This window comes from Xiphophorus couchianus, chromosome 21 (genome assembly GCF_001444195.1).
Source record: "Xiphophorus couchianus chromosome 21, X_couchianus-1.0, whole genome shotgun sequence".
NCBI lineage: Eukaryota > Metazoa > Chordata > Actinopteri > Cyprinodontiformes > Poeciliidae > Xiphophorus > Xiphophorus couchianus.
The window spans coordinates 4,125,549-4,149,179 of NC_040248.1; the positions used below are offsets into that span (position 1 = coordinate 4,125,549).

Here is a 23,631-nt window from a genome sequence, read left to right on the forward strand (position 1 = left end):
AATCCGACATTTAAAATTATATTACATTATATTGTTTCAAATAAAAAAGGGCTTAATGAAAGTAATATTTAATACCTGCTTATAGAAAACGGAACCTTATCGGAATGCATAACCTATAATCTACCATCAAAATATGTTCTCTACTTTGATTACTTTGATATTTTTGTTTTTGTTACATGAGAACCAGTCTTGTTAAAGGGGTGGTATTGTTTATTTTTTTATGTACTTAGAGCCATTTTAAAGCACAACCAAGTGACTGTGTTACTTTCAGTTGTTAAAAAGTATATGCTATATATAACAAATATGACTTAAAGGAATTTGACATCACAATTTAATGCCTTGAAATTGGGCCTCTGTCTCTTTAAAAACTCCTGTTCTTTCTGAAACCTCGCCTTCAGGAAGTCATCACATCATCCTTTTTCAACTCTTCAGCAATGTTTTTACCAGCTTTGCACTGAGAAGTAGCTTGTATGATGAGCTCAGCAGATGTGCAGTTCCACCAGATGTTTGCTAATTCCTGCCTCTAGTCTGAAGGAGCTGAGTGAGGAGATGCGATGGAGGGTTGCTCTATGAGACGTGGAAACTGCAACTTGAAGGTGGAGCTCAGTCCACCCAGGCGTTTTGAACAGCTTAATGGTTGCCACGGAGATTAAAGGATTTCTTACACATGCATGTAAGGGTCAAGGTAACACTCCAGGTATGTAAGGGAATATGCATTATAACATGATATGAAACTCAAAAATATAGATTTTTTTATTACATTTGCATGGTTGTATTTACTGCTTACCTATTTACTTTTTCACTAATCCCTGTTCTGGTTGAATTAATGTTACTTATTCACTTGCCTTTTACTCTCTCCGGGTCCCTTATCTACATAAAGCTCCCTCTGAAAAGTTAATCTGCTGCTCTCAGGCTTTTTCTGATATCAGTCAAATGTGCTCAATTAGAGGCTGCATTCGCACTTGAACTTGGAGAAGAAAAAAATCCAGACGGAGCATCATTCTGTTGACTCCTGTGTTTGATAATTCAAGTAAGCTCTTCACACTCAGAGCAGCTTCTTTCATTGCTGTTGTTGCAGACTAACAGTTGGTGGCTTCGCTGTGCCAGGACCTAATACCTCCCTATGTTGTTGTGCAACTGAAGAAAATCCCTTTCAGTCTCTCACACCAGTAACTCTCTCATGACCTCCTTTTCTGCTCAGTTGCAGTTTGATCACTAAAGTGTTTTCTTGAAACTTGATTCACTGCAGCTGTTTGAACCTTTCTTTTCCAATAAAGAGGTAATTATCTGTAGGTACTGATCATTGATACCTTTTTATATTGGAAAATATACCATCCATCCAACCTACAGCTGTCTGTACGTCTGACCTCCTTCTGTTTTTGGGCAGCTGAAAAAATTACCTTTTATCCAGACCAATCACTTCCTCATCTCTTTTGTATCTCATTTACACTTTGCTCACAAAAGAATCTTTCTAAAAGTGACTTTTTGACTTTTTTTGTGCTAAATTTCCAATTAGGTTTTTTAATTTGAGGCACTGCTCATTTAAACCTCTGCAGCTAAATAGTCAATTATACCTGCAATGAATTCATCCTTTCCCCTCATTTTTTGGTAATTTGACAGTAATGGGTATAAAAAGAGCCTATTAACTAAACTGTTGTGGCTCTTTTTTTATAAAATTTTCATCACTTATTCATATTAGATTTCTTTCAAGCTATTATCTTATTACAACAGGTTATTTTTCTGCTACACAGACCTCTAACAGCGCCAGCTCTTGTTCACTGAATCAGATAAGTGTAGTGGTTTAGTACTAAATGTTAGCTTCAAAGAAACTGTAATCTTTGTTAAAATGACATTTAGGTAGAAAGGTGGAAATCCTTTTGTGGCAAAATCTGCTCTGGTGAAGTCAATTTAAATACATCAACCTCCCTGATTAATTTACAGTGGCTGAAATTTTGACTGGTTCCTTGATCTGTTTGATATATGTCTCACTCTATCAAATTTCATCTTAACAACCAATTACACTGATGCTGTGATTTATAAATAAGCCTCATGTTTAAACTGATCCCTTGATTTCTGACAGCATCGTCTTCCCATGCGAGGATCCTATAATATTAAAGTTAATAGGCCCGTACGTGGGATGTCAATTAGCTTTTATGTCATGCACACTTTACTCACAGTTGATTTGCCAACACTTAATGATCAATTGAAAGAGCATGAGTTGGATTGAGTGGAGCGTCAGAGCAAACTGAAGCATTCTGGTTTTATGAACATCACACAGGAAATAGTTGCAAATAGAACACAATAGTTGCCTTCTGCTTAAAGGTCATGATTATTAACTTAGATTTATGACTCCATTTCAGAAAATAATTGTGTGAGTAATAACTAAGCCAGTGTTGTAAAGTGTAATTATTGTTTGCAGAATGAATGCTTTCATTTTTTTCTGTTTAATTATAATTTAGTCATACACACACACGCGCACACACATGCTATGAGTCAATATTAGACTCTTCTCTTCTGACTGAAAACTTAATATTCTGACTTTTTTCCCCCTTCAGGATTCTGACTTTAACCTTCCAAGTCTGTGTCCTTTTATATCAAAATACAAATAAATAACAAAACATTCTTAGCTGTATGTGAATTATGTTGATAGTATATGAAAATAATCAAATCACTGTCCCAAAATGAGTTCTTAGATTTGAGTTTTAAGACTTGCCTGATTATGCATAAACAATTTAAGCACAAAAAGTCAGAATTTTAAGTTATGCAAGTAAGTATGAATGAAAGGATTAAATTATCAATACTAAAATCTGCTTCCTTTGTGGGATTTTTAATCTGCCACAGGGGATAGCTAAAGCAACACACAGATTTATACTGTATAGCAGCTGTAAGCTAAAATATAATAACACATGCAAATGGAAAATTAGAGCATCCAAGCACTGCAACTATGTTCATTTTCTGAATTAAAGTGTCCTTAAGGGAACCAAGTGCAAACATCAAAGTTAATATGAAATAAATGTAAAAATAGTTGAATTAAAGTATCAGAGAAAACTGGACTTTATTACTGGCAACAAAAAAGACAAAAACAGACAGTTATGGGTTATGGTGAAGTTTTCTGACTTTTCTCATTAGGGTGTTTGAAACTTGTGTTGGCTCACAGTTGTAGTTCAAGAAACACAAGTAATTGTTTTACTCCAAAGAAAAAATACTGCAGATATCCATCTGTAGAAAACAAAGGAAGTTTCTGTTCTTAGATTTGTTTTAGCCTCTGAAGGTATCCAGATAATTGATCCTCTCTGGGATAAAGCCTGTTAGGATGTTCAGGCTGGAAACAGCTGGAGTTATACCAGGTTGGAAGCATTTCATCAGTTATTTCCATTTCCATAATGAGTATCAGTTCTTTTTAAGAAAAGACAGTAATGACTTCAAGCCAATGTGTGAACTTGTTTCCTGATTTTATATAGTGCTACCTCCTAATTATGAATCTAATTCAAATAGATATTTTGTGGGGTGCTTGATAGAAGTACTATTTAATTAAGCAGAGCTAATTTACAAAGTCTATTTGTCTGAGAGATGAAGTGTTACTGCAAATGTGAAGAATATTTGTAAAAGTGAAGACTAAAAATGTTACAGGGTTTTTTTCTTGATGGTTAAACTTTAACTTAGAGAAGAAACAGCCAAAGTTTAACTTATAAACTAGGACACAACATAGACATTTCTTCCAGAAAGGGATTTCCACAGCTCCTTATATCAAGTGCAAACTGGAGTGCTGCAGATTCCAGTCATTGGCACCTACTCACTCCCACCAACGTTGGCACGAAATGCAACCAAGTGCATGTGTAGGCAACTCTGAATTCTGTAGAGATGTGGTTGTGTCGTGTCTGTGTGCTATTGATTTACTTATTTTTGTTACTTATGGTCTGAAAGTTAACTTTGCAGAGAACAGTTTCAACATTATAGTAAAGTAATTATTTTTATACAAAATTTAATCTCAAACCTTGAACCCTAAGGGGATACTTAAGATGCATTCCTTGCAACGTTATTCATCCTTTTTATAAACAAAAACGTTAAAGATCTGTTGAGGTTTGTCTACAAGTTTCATCCACTTGTCATGATTTTGTCTGCTCTGCCCCTCCTGTCCTCTTGCCTGTCATCAAACCTTACCACACCTTTATTCTATCTTGAGTTCCTGATCCTGAACATCACCTTTACCTGCTCCCTGATTGCTCTTATTGTATGTCTGATGTTGCTTTCAACCTCTGCTTCATATCTCTGGATTACGTTCAAGGCTGACGGATACAGCCTTTGATGGGTGACGAGGTCTACCGCGTCACCCATCTGTGTTGCCGACTTGGAGAGTTTCTGTCTAAGGAAATGCAGCAAGAAGAAACCTCCAGCAGAACCAGAACCTGGATTAGTACAAGACTCCATCTGACAAGATCAACTTGGAGTTTGAGCCCAATTTACAACAAGATGAGCTGACGTAGGATTATTTTTTATGTTCACGAAAGTAAAAGGTTAACAGCAGGAGAGCGAGAATGATTAGTTGATGGCAGCATCACCAAGCTTACCTTGCTACTGGAGCTTCTGCTCCCCAAGGCTTTTCTCTCTCACTTTCTCTAACTTTGGGTAAATCTTTTCCTTCTATTTCAGCATTACTTCCTGATTTCCTTATTTATCACTCCTCCTGTCATACCTGTCTCTTTTGCAGACTCTGATCTGAAAGCTCAGCATTTTGCATGTCAGACAAACAATATTTTAAGACTGATCTGACTGGAGCAACTTCTTCTACATGTCCTGTCTCATCTGAATGACCTTTGGCAAACTGCGAGTGGTATTTCTTGTCTTCTTCCAACAATTGTCTTGTTTTCTCTCAGTGCTTTCATTAAGACCAAATCAATTAATTCTCCTATGAATGTCAACAGATTTTCTCACCTGAGCTCTGAATCTGTGCATCTTCTCCAGAGAGGCACTGGGCTTGTTTTTTCTGGTCAGCCTCATAGTTTAGGTGGAAAACTATATTTAGATTAATCATTTTGGATTCTGGGATGTTTAAAGTTTGGGTTATTGTTTTCAAATTGTCTACGTTCTCCTTAACCTGTCTGATGGGTTCCATAGTCTTAAGCTTATTCATGTTGTGAGTTATTTTTTTTTTTTTAGCTTATTTCTCAGATCTCCACGCAAGATGCATTTATACTGAAAAAAGTACTTGGTTGTACTAAATTTTTTTAAGGTTATCAATGCGTCTGAATACGAACACACACCACACTTTTCAAAGGTTTATTTGCAAAATATCTTGGAAGCCATCTTTCATCTATCTCAGAATAACCTCATAAAAACTAAACTTAGTTGTTGTAAGAAGACAAAACTGGGAAAAGTTTTGAAACATTTTGCAATGCACCGTGGGAATATGACATCTATCCAAGTGACTCTTGCATTGCATTGTGTTGATGGTTTTGGGAAAAAGAATCTGTTTGCCAGCGCTTGCTCAGTGAAGAACGGAACCCAGAGCGTGAGGAGAGCCTCACATGCAGTGCATACTAATTACCGTGTTTGTGTCGTGTGGAGGGGAAACTGCTGGGCGGTTTACTAAGCTGGACCATTGTATTACCTGGTTAATACAAAATACATAAATCTAATGATTCCAAATTATTGAGTGCTGATAATTTTTTGTGGTTGCTACAGCCAAACCTTTGTATTCAGCATGGTGTCTCGAGTGGGGGCGGGGGGTGGATGCAGTTTGGCTGCAGATGGTCTGTCTCGCTGAGGCATTAATCACACTCACTCTGCAATCACACCGCTCTCCTCCTCTCACCTGTGACGAGACATGGGTTCATGTGAATTACCATAGCATAATGGATCTGAACTTCCTCCCTGTGGTTAGTACAAGGACCTGCGCGTACACACCAAACTGATTATTTATTTTTGTTGTTGAGCCTCCTCTGGTTGAGCCTTGGTGTCACCCAGCCTGCTCTCTGCTTACTGCTCAGACATCCAGGCTCTGAATCCTCGTCTCTCCTCTGTGCCGTTTGCGTCTTCTGAAGCCTCCGTCCATCTGCGTGCTGATGCGGCGGTACACGAGTCCTGGCTTAATAAAGCTTGAAGTACGTGATGTCTTTCCAACTGTCGATCATAATAATTATTCATAGATGGAGTCGAGATTGGAGTGGGAGGCGAGGTCTCAGAGCGGCAGCAGCTCGATAGTATAGCACGGCGGAGGTGTTTTCACCGGGCGGAGGGAAAACGGCCGCCCTGCTACACGATTCAGCATTTTCAGAACTTAAATAGCGTGAACATCGAGATCAGCGTGCAGCGTGTCACCAGTATGCAAACTCAAAGTTATTCATCCATAAATGATATCTTAAGTTTTCACCCACAGTATCTTTTAGGACTCTTGAGGTCATACACCTACAATGTTTATTTTATTTCCACTGATGTGAAGAAAAGATGTGGCATGTGACCTTATTGATGTTTAATTAACATCTATAAATGACCGTTTTAATGTGCCGATCAAACCTTCTTTTGACAGAGTGCTGTGTCAAGCTTTGTCATTGCATTTGTAACAATACAACTTGGGTGCAATTTTCCTGATAAAAACAATGTCTCATTTGAAAAAAGTACAATAAAAATTATGTCTTATCCACCTTATGAAACTCCTAAATATTATTTAATTTATTTCTGATCAAATTGAGATTATCATATATGGCCAGGGTTCATTCAGTTTGACATTTGTCAACTTTGTCACTACTGACGTTTTATGGAGTAATAAATGCTGGTCATTCAGGTTCAAGTGTGAAATAATTCCCTGCTACAATCACCAAAACAAACCTTTCGCATTAATTTCAGCTCTCATACATTTGCTTGTCTGGGACAAATAGTCGATCTTGTCAGAAAATCTCCCGCGGCTGTTTTGCTCTTTTTTCGCTCCCTATTATTTCTGCTTATTCACGTGGCGATAACAGATGTGTTTCTGCAGAGATCAAGGTAAACTGCTCTTTAGTTGCACATTGGACGACTTAAACAAACACCTTTAAAATTAATTAGCCTTGGCAAGCCGAGGAGCTGCAGACACAGTAAATAATTCTACAGTATATTTGGATACTTTCAGAAGGAAAGCAACAGTGCCGAGACTAAGTTTAGCATAGTATTGTCACTAATATAGAAGTAATTGCATATTTCTCTGAAAGAGGTGCACAATTAGTCTTTCAGCCCAAGGGTATGACCGTTTTTTTGTTTTATCATTTTGTCTTTGCAGACAGCACAGCTAACATCATTGCCAGGCGGCGCCGGTTTAACCATCTGACCCAGGAGCTCTATGAGCTTCCCATCGTGGTGTGGGATGGCGGGGAGCCATCGCTCAGTGGCACCAGCACCTTGACCCTGCGGGTGTGCCCATGCCAGCGCCACGGCAAGATCCGGATCTGCCAGGGGGAAGCGTTTCTCTCCTCTGCGGGCCTCAGCACGGGGGCTCTGATCGCCATCCTGCTGTGCATCGTCATCCTGCTGGGTGAGTTGGTGGGCAGACGCTCTGGGGAGCCGCGGAAGGCTGGGACTTCTGGGGGGAAATATCCCGGGGCGATGGATGGAGGAGATGGACCGTGGAGGAGTTAAGAGAGTGGGAGGTTGAAGGAGTATGACAAGGGCAGAGATGGGGTGGGGGCTGAATAGATATGGAGAGATATTGGTGGAATTTGAAATGAGTAAGTACAACTCAGGGGGGGTCAAACAGAAAGTATGTGGAGGACTTAAGAGAGTCCAGAGGGAGGAGGCTGGTGTAGAGAGAAGGTTCAGCTACAGAGTTGGTGCAATCAGGAGGGAAATATATGCAGCTGAAACAGGAGGTGTCCAGTGTTGGTCCTCAACAACAGTGTCCTGCATGCTTTGAACGAGTCCTTCCAAGATATTCTCTGAAGTTTCACCCACGAAAACGGCTAAAACATGCAGGACAATGGCTATCAAAAACCAGAACCGGTCAGCACTGGCTGAATGGATCCTAGGAACAACCCTACAGCAATGGGACACTATTTTCTATTCTGTGCACCTGAAACATAAAAAATAGGGTGGAAAATGTATTCATTTGGTTGCCTGCCTGTTCTGGGTAAAACTAGAGGTGAAGATTTTTATCTTCTTTTTTCTTTTATGCCTATTTCAACCATCTCATCTTTAGTCTTCTTGGTTTGAATCATTTTCAGATCAATAAACACAATCATGAGTAAATCCTACTGATTTCTGTCTCGCATGAACAACATGGTGACAATGACGCCATTGCCAGACTTAAATGGGAAACATTATTACAAAGAAAGAGCTAAAACTATATCTCTACCAGAGCTTTTTGAATTTATTCAGAAGTACATAAAACATAAATTACATTGCACCCCCGACTAGGTGCGTATTCACATATTTTCTGTAGAACGTGACTCCAAATTGTTTGCAGAAAATTCAAATATTCACAGTTTTCCATAGACAACATTTAAAACATTTCCAATAAATGCAGTTTGGGTGATTGAAATGTCTGAACACAATGTTACTTGGATCATTATTGGCTGAGCAGCCAACCCTTGTCATCGATTAACTCTTCCCCCTAAGATCAGAGATGAGGAAGACTGTTGATATTACCTTCTACAGTAATGCCAAGATAGTTTCCACTATGTATTATTGCATATCAGGGTATATTTTACATTTGAACTACTAACATGTGCAGTTAAAAGCTATTTATCGGCAGCTATCCCCTGTAAATACCAACGGTCCACGGTAATTGGTGGTTTTGCTGTCAAGCAGATGCTAAATTTGGAAGAGATCAGTGTTAACCTGGCTTATATACACAGGTTCATAAACTTAAATTAGCTAAATTAGACATACATCTAACTGGTGAGAAAATTTCTAATTCTAATATTGTTAGTATGTGTCAAATCTGCATCAACAGCCTTTAGTGGGATGCAAACTATCAACAATAGTCTATAAGAGTGTAAAGGGATAGTTTGGATTATTTTAAGTGAGGTTCCATAGAGTTTATGTATACACCAAATGGATATGTGTGTATTATTTAAAAGCATCTCCCTATGTTTGCCTCTTATAACAATGAGAGTTACCAAACAGAATTTTATTATATATGATCACATAAATACAATAAATGATTCTTGATTCATGAAATCCTCAGAGAAAATGGCGACATAATAGGGGCAAGTTTTTGATACAAGCCAAAGAAATAAATTAAATCTTTCGTGAACTAAAAATGACAGTCTTAGGGGGTACATCTCTAATCACACATGAATCCCCACAAAAAAGTATAATATTAAATTATCCCCAACTCACTGGACACATTAAACATTAGGAGTGTGAATTTGATATAAAATCTTTACAATCCGGCTGCTCAGTGGCGCAGTTGGTAGCACTGTTGCCTTGCAGCAAGAAGGTCCTGGGTTCGATTCCCGGCCCGGGGTCTTTCTGCATGGAGTTTCCATGTTCTCCCTGTGCATGCGTGGGTTCTCTCCGGGTACTCCGGCTTCCTCCCACAGTCCAAAAACATGACTGTCAGGTTAATTGGTCTATCTAAAATTCTCCCTAGGTGTGAGTGTGTGTGTGCATGGTTGTTTGTCCTGTATGTCTTTGTGTTGCCCTGCGACAGACTGGCGACCTGTCCAGGGTGTACCCCGCCTCCCGCCCGGAACGTAGCTGGAGATAGGCACCAGCAACCCTCCCGACCCCATTAGGGACAAGGGTGAACAGAAAATGGATGGATGGATGGATGGATCTTTACAATCCACTTTAAAGATTTCACAGAATGCACGTGTAACAGTTATGGGCTAGGCAGCTAACTGCGGCTACATAAGCAGCATCGGAAGAGTGGCCTTTTAAGGAGCCTGAGGTGTGAAAAAACACAGGAGGCAGTGCTTTTAGTTTTGGTGAATATATATTAAGTGATTTGAATAAAAAAACATACAATTACAATAACACAATGAGACACATGAGAATTGACTCAGAATAAATTGATTGTCCAAATCATAAAGTCCATAGTCCATTCCTAGCTCGCCATCTTTCGATCCAGATGAGGATCTGATCCGACAGGTGGAAAAAAAAAAACCCGACCTAAAAGGTCAGAAAACCCATTAAGTGTTTTATCAGAAACAAATATAATACAAAGGAAATAATTATTAAATTTAAACATCTAGTTTATGCATACTAAATGCAAATGCAATAATTAGATTCCTAATAATTAAACAGACATTTCAATCAGGTTAAACTAACCATAATTTAAATAAAACAAAACTATCATATTTCAACTAATCAATTTAAACTTAAAGTACTAAAGTTAAAGTGCACTTCCAAAATATCAATCAAGAAAAATAAAATAAATTAATTGTCAAATACTCAAGCAGAGTGAGGGAAGAAAAATAAATAAATAAATAAATAAATATACTGCGCAATATCAATTTAAGTGTAGCTACATTCTGTTCTGATCAATTTTAGTTTAAACTTCAGTGCCTCGGCATCAATGTAAAGGTGTCAGAATACGCACAAACTTCAGCAACAAGTTACCTTTTTGAAGAGAGTGGGGCGTACTTAGCCACAATCAGCACTAACAGAATCCTGGTGACGGTCCAGGTAAACAATGCCAGTGATTCTAATAAAACAACGCTCCAATGAGCAATTGAGCAGAAGTACCACATAGAACAAATAACACTGTTAACAAATAAACTCACCCAGCAATCAAATCAATATGTTCAAAGATTTTTTTGAGGAATTCCTAAGGAAGACGCCAACAGCAAGCCACAATCACAGTGGAACAGGTGAGGATCTTTTACTGCGCACTGGAGGCGTGGCTTTAAATAAGTTAGCAGCGTTCGGGCAACACAGGAAGTGGGCCCGCAAAAATAAAAGTCGTTTGCTAATTGTGGGTTACAGGTTCCCCCCCTAAACTCATGTGCGGCCTCGTACATGCAACAGGCTGGTGACACACCACACTGTCACATGATGTAGAGGTCACAGAGGTCTCATCCAGGTCCAGAGCAGATGTAAAGATTGTACTGAGTCCTTGAAACAGGGTCTGGATGCTCTGCAGAAGTGGATGACCAAGTGTTGAATACTGCAGACGAGTTGGTGGCTGATGTGTTCGGGTAGAGCGTCTGACAGGTGGTTCAGGATCTGGGCTGGAGAGTTTTGCAGCAGAAGAATCACTTAACATGCTGGATTGTCCTGGAGAGGATGCAGATTCTGGGTGAGGAGAGACAGGTCCTGATTGAGAGGAGGAATTTTCCACGAGAGGCTCTGAGTCATCAGAATCTGTTCCATCTTCAGCTGTTTGTTCCATGTCCAGTTCAGCAATAGGTTCAGGTCCAGACTCCACTTCCTTTTCCTCACCAACCTCTTCTTCCAAAGAGCTCTGGGGATGCTGGCCAGGCGGATCCACAGGCAGAGGAGCGACAGTAGATGCAGGAGCAGGTAAGTCAACCTCAGTTGTAACTCTGGTGACATAGGAGCTGGAGAAATCAGGTAAGTCAAATAAAAACAGTTCTTCATTTTCAGGGTCTAAAAGATCTACATTTTCTGAAGTCTCAGGTGCAATGGCTGTTGTTGGCTTTATCTGTTCTGGTTTAGAGGCTGGGGACAGGTAGCCACAAGGCAACAACAGGTCACGGTGGAGGGTCCTGATGGGACGATCTTTGCCTTCTGGTTTGACTGTGTATACTGGAAGAGTGCCGGCTTTCTTCTGAATAATATACACGTCTGATTCCCACCGGTCTGCGAGCTTGTGCTTGCCTCGCAGTTTGACGTTTCTAACCAGAACTCTATCTCCAACTGAGAGTTCTGCAGCTGTGACTTGCTTGTCAAATCTGAGTTTGTTCTTCCACATGACTTTCTCAGCGTTTTCAGTTGCAATCTTATAACTTTCTTTGAGATGTGACTTGAGCTTTTCAACATACTGTGAATGAGATGTAGATGGTTTTTCAGACACAGGCAGTCCAAAAGCTAAGTCAACAGGAAGGCGGGGTTGCCGACCAAACATCAATTCATATGGGGAGTATCCAGTGACATCATTTCGGGTACAGTTGTAAGCGTGTACCAATGGCTTCACAAAATCTTTCCAGTGAATTTTATCTTCTTTTTGCAGCGTACCCAACATGTTTAAGAGTGTTCGGTTGAATCGCTCCACAGGATTGCCACGGGGATGGTAAGGTGTGGTCCTAATCTTTTGGATTCCTGTGATCTGACAGAGCTCTTTGATAGTATGAGATTCAAAATCAGTCCCTTGGTCGCTATGGAGACGCTCTGGCATTCCATAATGGACAAGGTAGTTCTCCCATAGCGCTTTTGCTACGGTTTTGGCTCTTTGGTTTGGGGTTGGCACGGCAACAGCATATTTTGTGAAATGATCAGTTATCACTAGAACATTTTTGGTGTTGCTTCGGTCTGGTTCTATGGAGAGAAAGTCCATGCAGACAAGTTCGAGTGGTCTTGTGGTTTTGATGTTAACAAGTGGTGCAGCTTTCTCAGGTTGTGCTTTTCTTCGGATGCATCTCTCACAGTTCTTGAGTTTGTTACAGACATCAACTGCCATTCGTGGCCAGAAGAACCGTGATCTGACGAGATCCAGAGTCCTTTCTGTGCCCAAATGGCCCATCTGGTCATGAAGCTGGTTGAGGACCTCAGGCCGCCATTCCTCTGGAAGTACAAGTTGGTAAGTAAGCTCACCTCCAATATTCCTCCTCCTGACAAGAACATTATTATGGAGCTCCAAGCGTGTAAGCTCTCGCAGGAGTAATGGCAGATCGGGGAGCTGTTCCCTCAGAAATGGCGGTGGGTTTTCCCCTCGTTCCAACTGAGCAATAATGTGCTGAATGACTGGATCGGCTCTCTGTTTGTCAGCAATTTCACCTTCAGAGAAAGATGGCACAACAGGTGAAGAGAACTGTAGATCATTAACAAAACTGTCTGGTAAACTGTCAGTGTTAATGGAGAGGGTTTGCACAAGAGCAACAACCTGGTCCAGGTTGGGTGAGCTGTACACCAGTTGCCTGTCACATATTGCTTGGACTGAGTGCTGGTCAATGGAAATACAAGATGGATGTTCCAGATGTTGTTCAGTAAACTTCAATATTCTCTCTTTCTCCTTAAGAGACAAAGGATCAGCCACCTCTTCAGCATGAGGTCGCCGAGAGAGACCATCAGCATCCACATTTAACCTGCCAGCCCGATAAATGATCTTAAAAGTAAAAGTTGAAAGAGCAGAAAGCCATCTATAGCTTGTAGCATCCAATTTAGCAGAAGTTAGCAGATATGTCAATGGGTTGCTATCTGTAACCACAGTGAAATCGGATCCATACAGGTAGTCATAAAATTTTTCTGTAACTGCCCATTTGAGGGCCAAAAACTCAAGTTTATGGGCAGGATATCGACTTTCACTGCGGGACAGACCTCTGCTGGCATATGCAATCACCCTGTTCTGCCCATCCTGTTCTTGGTACAAAACTGCACCAAGGCCAGTAGAGCTAGCATCTGTGTGTAATATGTAGGGTTTACCTGGGTCTGCAAATGCAAGAACTGGTGCTGTACTGAGTTTCCGGATTACCTCTTCAAAGGCCTGCTGGCAAGCAGTTGTCCAGCGAGAAGCAAAGGGTTCTTTGGGGTCAAGGTAATGCTGCAACTTCATCTGTTTTGATTTTTTCTGGCAGGGTGGATATCCAGCTGTTAACTCATTGAGAGGTTTGACCACTGATGAGAACCCTTCCACAAACCGGCGATAATACCCTGCAAAACCAAGGAATGATCTGAGCTCTTTTAAATTCTGAGGAACCGGCCAAGATGTTAAGGTGGAAATCTTGTCTGGATCTGTCTCCACTCCATCCCTTGAAACTACATGTCCAAGGTAGCGAACAGATGTCTGAAAGAAAACACACTTTTCAACTGACAGCTTCAATCCAAATTCTTTCAGGCGTTGAAGAACTTTCTTCAACCGAAGTTCATGCTCTTCTAGAGTTGGTGCAAACACTATTAAATCGTCAATGAAAACAAGCACTTCTTTTAAATTCATGTCTCCCATGCACCGCTCCATAAGGCGTTGAAAGGTGCTAGGAGCATTAGTTACACCTTGAGGCATACGATTAAATTCATAAAATCCAAGCGGACAGACAAATGCAGTTTTATTTTTGTCTGATTCATTCATCTCAATCTGGTAGTAACCAGATTTTAAATCCAGTGTGGAGAACCACGTCGAGCCAGACAGTGCTGAAAATGTGTCCTCCAGCTTTGGCAAAGCATATGCATCCCTGATGGTCTGTGCATTCAACTTCCTGTAATCAATACAGAGCCGTACTGCACCATTTTTCTTCCGCACTACAACTATGGGGGAAGCAAAGGGTGAGTTGGATTCACGTACAACACCAGACTGCAGCAGTTCTTGAATATGTTTACGTACCGCATCCACATCTAGGGGGTGGATGGGTCTTGGTCGCTGTTTAAAAGCAGTGGGATCTGATAGCTTGATCTCATGCTTGACCTTATCTGTACGACCAAAATCAAGATCATGCTTTGAAAAAACATCTGACATACTGTTGAGCATGGTTGTTATACGTTGCTTCCATTCAGTTGAGAGTGGCGAATCTCCAAAGTTGTAGTTCAATTTGGTTGGATTTGGCTCAGAACTATAGGAAGGTTGATGCACACTCTGCTCTTTGTGAAGAATGGTTTGGATGGTACTGACTTCAGCGATGGCTGCTCTGGCTGGAATCACAATGTCATGGTCAGATTCATTAGTGATCACCACTGGCAGAGAAGCAGGCTGTACAGGAGGTAAATCAAAAAGACTAGATTTTACTATCAAACCACCCGGTAGAGAGAAAGAGGTTGGATGCTGAATAACTACTTCTTTTTCACCTTGCAGTAATGGGCAAATAAGAAGAGCATCCAGCACAGCAATCTTCTGTGCAGGAACGACCTGTGGGATGGATGACTGCATTTTTAGAATGCCATGATAGTCATCTGTTGTTAGTTTATGCCTTATCTCCAAAATTTTGTGCACTGCTCTATATCCAAAAGGCACAGGATGGAACTCAGACTGTGACTGACAGCACTGGTTATACACAACATCCAAAGTGTTGGTGCCAATCAGAACAGGGGGTTGTGATGATCGCAGGTCTGGAACAACCAAGGCCAAGGTGTTTATGTCCATCTCTTCTCCTGTGAACTCAGGGGGAAATGTCAAACAGAGTTCCACATATCCGATATAAGGCACCCTCTGACCATTTGCACCTTCTATCTCCAAAAGATCATTTATTGGTTTTATTTTGTGATCTGATAGATGGGTGTTATAGAAGGAATGTGAAATTGTGGTGACTTGGGAACCTGTGTCCAAGAGGCAATGAAAATTGATCCCTTTAATCTTCACCTCACCAGTACTCCTTGTGCCCACTAATCCTTTAGGTAATGAAAAATGTGAAAATGAGTCTGTAGTGTGGGGACATTCACTAGTTGCAGCTCCCACTTGTCCCTCAGTAAGAACTGCTTCTAGTTTAATGGCTTACTTTTGTCCCAGGACTGCTGTTTGTGTTTGAGCTGGCGGCGTTTTTCTTCAACTAAACTGGAATTTGGCTGACTGGAACAGTTGGGAGCAATGTGACCATCCTGTCCACACTTGAAACAGAACCAGGGCTTTGGCCTATTACTAGGTTGGCCAGATTTTGGTTTCTGTTTTTTCATCTGATTTTCTGGTTTAGCAGAATTAGAGTCCTTAGACAGCAGGGCTGACATTTGACTCTGCAGCTTTAACATTTGCTTCCTTAAGTCTTCGATAGCACCCGAGTCTGATAGATGGCTACATGAACATGAACTGGTAGTGTGAGCTTGTGCACTGACACGATGCTTGACTGATGGAATATGTTTTTTCATTAACATCTCTTTTGCCAACTGTCTGTCTTCTTCTGTTCTGAGTTTTAATAAAAGCTCTGAGAAAGGAGGTGGTTGGTCTTTTTTCTTTTCTAGTTGAAGTTTGTTAATCATGCTGTTATCCCAGCAACCTCTACAAAATTGTTTTAACAAATATTTGTCAATTTCAGTGGCTGGAATCCCACCACGCTTCACCACTGTGCTGAGAGCCAACTGGAGTCTCTGCAGATAAGAAGATGGTCGTTCCCCATGGTCCTGAAGCGTGTTTAAAAATTTTGCAAACAATTCTTCTCCATCCTCAACAGTGGCATATGCAGAATCAAGTACCTGCAAAAATGTTGCAGGCAGGGCACCAGGCCCCAAACCCTTCACTAGGTCAGCAGCTGGAGGGAGTAAACCTTCCAAAATGCGCCTTGTAACATGTAAAGGTGCTAGACTTGGATCTGCATTTAAGAGTTCTATTTGAGACCTCCAGGATTCATAATCTGCCTCATGCTGAGGTTTTGGAAGTCTTCCTGAAAAGGTGCGTAGTCTAACTGAAGACAGAGGTTGAAGATTTACATCATCTCTGCGCACAATGTGTTCGACAACAACCCTTTGAACCCCAGAAGGATTCAGATCAGTCCCCGAGAGGAAAATTCTCGGCCCCACATTTGTAGTTGGATTAGGCTGAGTTTGTGGTCCCTGCTGGTAGGTGGTGGACTGATCTGATTGGTTTGCGGGAAGAGTAGATGGCTGAGTCTGACTGGACTCTCTTTCAATGGTAAGTATTTCAACAATATCCTCCTCATCACCATCCCCTTCATCATCCCCATCAGGCTCCCCTCCGGTAGCCGCTATTCCTAAATGAGCACTTATTTGTTCAAAAACTCCTCTCAAAACGTCATCAAATGATTGTCCACTCTGCTGGGAAATACGTTTCAGTTCATGGAGATAATCAGGAGGTAAGGTCGTGTCCACTGTGACTGTGGCAGGGCACTCTCTTGAAAGCAATTTAACAACAAATATAACATCTTCTGCAACCTGAGATGGATAAACATATGGTAAAAGCGATTTTAGCTTTTCCAAATCTGCAGAATTAGTAAATTCAACGGCCAGGTTTTTATAAAATGGACTCTCACATGCAGTAACAGAAAAAACCTTAATTCCACCATAACTACGTAAAAGATTGACAATCTCATCATCTGCTTGAGTGTTCGTTACACCACTAATGATGACAGAATTAGCAACATTGATACCAACTTGGTCAAAGAAATCCATATTTCAATACCAAACCACAAAACACATTCACCAAAACATTCACAGTATCAGGCTCCTGGCTAGCTCGCCAAAGTAATGTAACAGTTATGGGCTAGGCAGCTAACTGCGGCTACATAAGCAGCATCGGAAGAGTGGCCTTTTAAGGAGCCTGAGGTGTGAAAAAACACAGGAGGCAGTGCTTTTAGTTTTGGTGAATATATATTAAGTGATTTGAATAAAAAAACATACAATTACAATAACACAATGAGACACATGAGAATTGACTCAGAATAAATTGATTGTCCAAATCATAAAGTCCATAGTCCATTCCTAGCTCGCCATCTTTCGATCCAGATGAGGATCTGATCCGACAGGTGGAAAAAAAAAAACCCGACCTAAAAGGTCAGAAAACCCATTAAGTGTTTTATCAGAAACAAATATAATACAAAGGAAATAATTATTAAATTTAAACATCTAGTTTATGCATACTAAATGCAAATGCAATAATTAGATTCCTAATAATTAAACAGACATTTCAATCAGGTTAAACTAACCATAATTTAAATAAAACAAAACTATCATATTTCAACTAATCAATTTAAACTTAAAGTACTAAAGTTAAAGTGCACTTCCAAAATATCAATCAAGAAAAATAAAATAAATTAATTGTCAAATACTCAAGCAGAGTGAGGGAAGAAAAATAAATAAATAAATAAATAAATATACTGCGCAATATCAATTTAAGTGTAGCTACATTCTGTTCTGATCAATTTTAGTTTAAACTTCAGTGCCTCGGCATCAATGTAAAGGTGTCAGAATACGCACAAACTTCAGCAACAAGTTACCTTTTTGAAGAGAGTGGGGCGTACTTAGCCACAATCAGCACTAACAGAATCCTGGTGACGGTCCAGGTAAACAATGCCAGTGATTCTAATAAAACAACGCTCCAATGAGCAATTGAGCAGAAGTACCACATAGAACAAATAACACTGTTAACAAATAAACTCACCCAGCAATCAAATCAATATGTTCAAAGATTTTTTTGAGGAATTCCTAAGGAAGACGCCAACAGCAAGCCACAATCACAGTGGAACAGGTGAGGATCTTTTACTGCGCACTGGAGGCGTGGCTTTAAATAAGTTAGCAGCGTTCGGGCAACACAGGAAGTGGGCCCGCAAAAATAAAAGTCGTTTGCTAATTGTGGGTTACACACGGAGGATTGTCTTATTTATCTAATATGTGTTTCGCCATTTCATCCCCCATACTTCTAGTATCCACAATCTGTACTCAGCAGAACCTTTTGAAGGCTGGTTCTGTTCCTAAATGGTGTCCAAAACTAGACACAGCTGTCAAAGTGAGATATCTTAAAAGTGGAAGACAAACAGCCCAGTTGTTCTGCTCTCTATTGGGTTCTTTTCTAAGTTTGAGGTCTATTTAAATAAACTGGGATGAAATTGAGATGTAAAATAAATACATGTTTTTCAAACTGCTTCACAAATACAAATCTGAGATGTTTTGCTTGCATCACCCCAAGCATTGTATAAGTATAATCCATAAGTGTTACAGGGTGACGAGGTCTTTAATTATAACAATCCATTCAAACCCCTTCAGATGAAACTCCTTACTTACTCTGAACAATTTAATACCTAATTTAATAACTTAAGCTCTTTCTCAAATGAATCAACATTTTTTTGTACAAATTGTTGTTTCTGTTTGAACAACCTAAAGACACTGGGGCTTATTTTACCTCTTTAACAGTACAGTTACATTATAATATCACCAAGAAAATGTCCTAAACTGACTTTCCTAACAATGGACAAACGAAAACAACAGTCATTGAATTTAACTACTTATCTGGACTTAAACTAACCCAATCAAGAAGAAAGTCTTTTGCCCAGAGCCGAGTGAAGAACCAAGACTCTAATACAAAAAGCACTTGGTATTTAATTTTTTTTTTTTGTATTTTGAGGCCAGCCAAATTGCTTGTCAATTGTATTGATCTCCAAGGCAATATGTCAGCAAGAAAAAAACTAAACTAACATGTTGAAAGGGGGCTTATTGACAACTATTGTAGCAGAGGTTGACACACTTTGATCAATAAATCAATTCTGCTCTTTTAAGAGTAGTCCCATTAACTCTCAGCCCAGTAGTCCCATTAAACAGCCTAACCCCACTATAACACATCCCACTTTTTACAAGCATGTCTGAAGGTAAACTAACTCAAAAGTGATTTAAAGAAAATTTGAAAAAAGAACCAAGTTAGTGGTGACTTTTTTCATGTTGGGGAAGGGTTTCACGTGTGAATGAAGATTCAGGTTTATGTTTTTGTATTTTATAAATATATTCTTCAGCATTAACTGATTATTAATGGCTTCATTCACTCCACATCTACTCAGAAATTAGACCGTCCCACTGTCAGCTAGAGCTCTATGAAAGTCCAAAGTCTTTTGCTGGAGTGCAGCAGAAATGAAATTATCTGTTTGGTGAGTTTCCTTTGGCAAAAGCCAACACAACAGCAGGACAAGTTCTCCACAGGCAGAAATGTTCAAACTCAGTTGAATATTATTTTATTGAAGTCAAAGCAGTTTTTATCTTTTACATCAATGTGAAAAGATGTACAGTACCTGTCCGATGCAAAGACAACTATTTACTAATGTTTTATCAGTTTGTTTTGTAGTTTCATAAACACATTTTTTTAGGATCGTGTCTTTCACAGAAAGAAGTTAAACTGAAGTCCAAACTTTCCTCAGTTTTTTGTGTCTTGTGTTTTACAGAAATAGCTGGAAAATATACTTTTTGCATTTGGCTGCATTATCTTCAGTCAAAGATGATAGATGCAGTTTTGTAAACTAATTTAAAATTCAAAAGGACTTATAGAAAAAAGCATTTATTTACTATGACTAATATTGTTAAGCTAAAAATGTATAACAGCTGATTGTGTATGCAGTAAAAACCTCAGTTTTACTCTCTTGTGAGCGTGTGAGACGCTGCATCCAGTCACTCGCGCAGTACATGTTGATAATTGATCACCAAACGATGTGAGGAGCAACACGTCCTCCACTCCTGCTGATTCTGTGAAATGTATCAGCAGAATACAAAAGACTGTCAGAAATCCTGCGAAATCAGAAAACACTTTTTCAATATTGCTTGTATTAGCAGCCACACAGCTTTTTCTTTAGTGGGCATTTGTACTGTGTTCCTATGGCAACCCAGATTTCCAGTGACAGCAAATGGTTTTTACTTGAACTTGCAAACACGATCGTGTCTGACGGGTGGACAGTCGGTGTAACGGGTTAGATTAGAAAAAGCCATGAAAGTGCCATGAAACGTCTACAGAAAGACTAAAATAAAAGTAAAAAGATCAAAGGCAGCTCATTAAATTTCCACAAGTAAACAATCAGCCATCAGCTCTGTCAGGTGTTATAGCGTCTCCGCATTTGGACTTGATTAGATAAAACTGTCTAATAACTGAGTCTCTCCTCTTCCCTCCTCTCATTACTGATTGTCTGTGGACATTAGCGCGTGAAGGTTACGCGTAATCATACCGACGGTCTTCCTCCTCCAACCCGAAGCTTCTGTCTGAGGAGAACAAAAGGCCATCGCCGCTGTTTGGAGGAAACGGTCGTGGTCACGGATGCTTGCTGAATACCTAAACATCAGCACAATGCAGATATGAGGAAGGCAAACAGACATGTTGAGCCCGAGGAAGTGATAATATTGGCTTCCTATTTATTTTTTGTAGAGGAAGATTGAATTGTGTTGCAGTTTGCATTCACTGTGTCCTCAGCCATTAAGCATACCGTAACCCCAGAGACCTGAGGCTGACTGTAAGTGTCAGCCAAATAAATGTCCTTCCATATTAGGTAACTGTCAGTAGGGTTGCTGTTATTTCCCATCTTTAAGGTATTTGCAAGAAAAATATTTTCTTGGGTTAGAAAAAAAAAACTGTGTCTTAAGATGCAAAAAAATAAGGTTCATTTTTCTTCATGCACAGCCATTGTTTATTTTTAATGATTCTTTGCAGAGAAAGACTTGGCAGCTTGACTTACAAAGTGGAGCTTTTTCAGGGTTTGCTTATGCTTATTGGTGGGCATTTGGCGTGTGTGCGTGTGTGCGTGTGCGTGTGTTTGTTTGTGTGTCTCCTTTTAAGAACGTGAACACAGTGTTCCAGCTGCATTCTTCCCAGACTCAGATTAAACACACTGATTACTCTGAATGCAGAGCTTAATAACATTTGGGAACACACATTTAGAGGAAAATCAAATGCATTGACAAGATTCTTGCTGCCCTGGACTAGTAATCTGCAGCGTACCTCAGTGAACAAAATCCAAATAAGTGAAACTTTGCAAAAAGACAATGAAGTTCATCAATTTGTACATTAAATATCTAATATGTGGGTTGTAAAGGAATTCCAAATCATCATATTCTGTTTTTATTCATGCACAGGGTCATTATGGTTTAGACCAATTTGTCCAGAAGGTTTTATTTTCTGCCCAATGTCTTAAAATGTTGCTTCAATATTTGCACATAAAGTTCTGTCCTTGTGATGCCATGTATTTTGAGAGCCTTTCCTGCAGCAGAATACCAACGCCACGATACTACCACCTCCTTACTTCACAGTTGGATGGTTCTCCTGGGGGTAATTGTGGCTGCCTCATTCAGTTTTGATTTCATCAGATCTTACGTTCCTGAAGAAGGAAGTATTTGTCCATGAGTGTATTTGTAAACTGTAATCTAACAGGAAATCTAAAACAGAATCTAAAACAGGAAAAGTTTTTCCTCATTTAATGTGGAACCGTAAAAAAAACAAAAAACAGTTATGCATATTTTTATGCAGTGTCAGCATCTGTTTCTCTGTGCGCTAGAGGGGATTTGGATGCAGGTGGGTTAACTGGTGAACACTGGGAAGCTTGAATCCTAACTGGGGACATAAGGTGAACTAAAGTAACAGTGAATAGAACCATTTGGTTAACAAATTTACCTAACAAAGGAAAAACTGTTTGGTAAGGACCACTAGTCATGAAAATCACCTTTAAATTTTTTTTTCTGATTCTTTTTGAATATCTCACCTTGTTTTCCCACCAGATTAAATCACACAACAATTTTAATGAACTAAAACAGCAAATCAACCCACCTAAATACCGCATGGCCGTTCAATGACAGAAAACGTCGATATTTTTTATCATATTGAGAACAAAAGTGTCACAGCATGAGCATAACATTTCCATAGCTCATACATTCAATTCCCGCTCATGTCTGAGTGTCTCTGTTATTTGTTTATGCCTGATTGTTTTCCATTTGTCTGATTAATGTCCGTGCTTTACCTATGCGCTCACTAATAAGCCACCTTAATTAAGTCTGTGGCGGACCAGAGAGGAATACTCACTCTGAATGGCTGCGACTCGCCGGATAATGCTTTTATTTCCACGCAACTTAGATAATTTTAATAAGCAGATTCAATTACAAATACTAATTTTGTCTCAGAGAAAATGGTACAGCATCCCAGTGCTAATTGGTTTCAGCTGGAAAATATATTAAACATTTAACCATAATAAAAACTTTTTTTTTTTCAATTCCAACAATTTATTACAGAATGAGTAGTTATGACAACTGCAACAACATTCCTTCATTTCTTTACATTTGCGTGTATATTCATTTGTCAGTTTAGTGTAATTACATTAAAGAGGATTTAAAGTGTTTCTGTAAATTTCTTTAAGTTTTTTATGATTTTATAACAGTTGTTCAGATCTTTTCAGCGTACCATGTTTACTGCCTTGACCAAAGTGTTGCACAGATACAACACAAGGCAGAAAAACAATCATTTAAAACCTTAATAAGCAAAATCTGCTATTTTCACACTGAGTTAAAAGCAATGGAGTAAATGCTTTCAAGTGAGACATAAACACATGATCTAAAAAAACTTGTCTTTGTGCAGAGGCATTTTTATGCCTTCAAAATGGAGCAAAAGGTTGGGCCTATATACTAATGCAAGGCAATTAAAGGACTGGAAAACAAATAAAACGAACTTCATCAACCCCAAGAAAAGCTAAAAACGTACCCTGCCTCCTGACCAATGACCGCTGGAGACGGGAACCAACACCTTTTGCGACCCCATAAGAATAAACGGATATAGAAAATGAATGGAAGGCTAAGATTATTACGTCCGAGTTAACTTTGGCCGTCAAGGTTAGGTACAGAATGAAACCCTGCAAAACCCAAATCTTTCATGGACGCTGCTGTTTGATAAATTCTGGTATTTAAGGACTCTGTCGATCGCCCTTTTTTGTGCTGACAGTTTGAGGTTGTTGTATGTCTTTTGTGTGTGTACCTGCTCACTGCAACACATTCCCCTTTAGGGACAATAAATGTTAACTGAACTGAACTGAAATAAGTAGGAAGCCAATACAATGAGGCACAGTGATGTGCTTTTGTTCTTTGTACTGGTTAAAAAACTCTGTTTTTTTTGTGCATTTTTTATTTTTGACCAATTGAAAGCCTGACAGAGTGACCTAATTC

The 23,631-nt window shown here is 39.6% G+C and overlaps 1 protein-coding gene across 1 annotated transcript in view; it reads left to right on the forward strand.

The window, feature by feature from the left end:
* LOC114137074 (cadherin-18) overlaps positions 1–23,631 on the forward strand; it is a 129,199-nt gene that overhangs the window by 100,802 nt on the left and 4,766 nt on the right. The window contains exon 11 of the mRNA XM_028005587.1: positions 7,253–7,504. Coding sequence (XP_027861388.1) covers positions 7,253–7,504 — 252 coding nt within the window. The remainder of the gene's footprint in view (positions 1–7,252; positions 7,505–23,631) is intronic.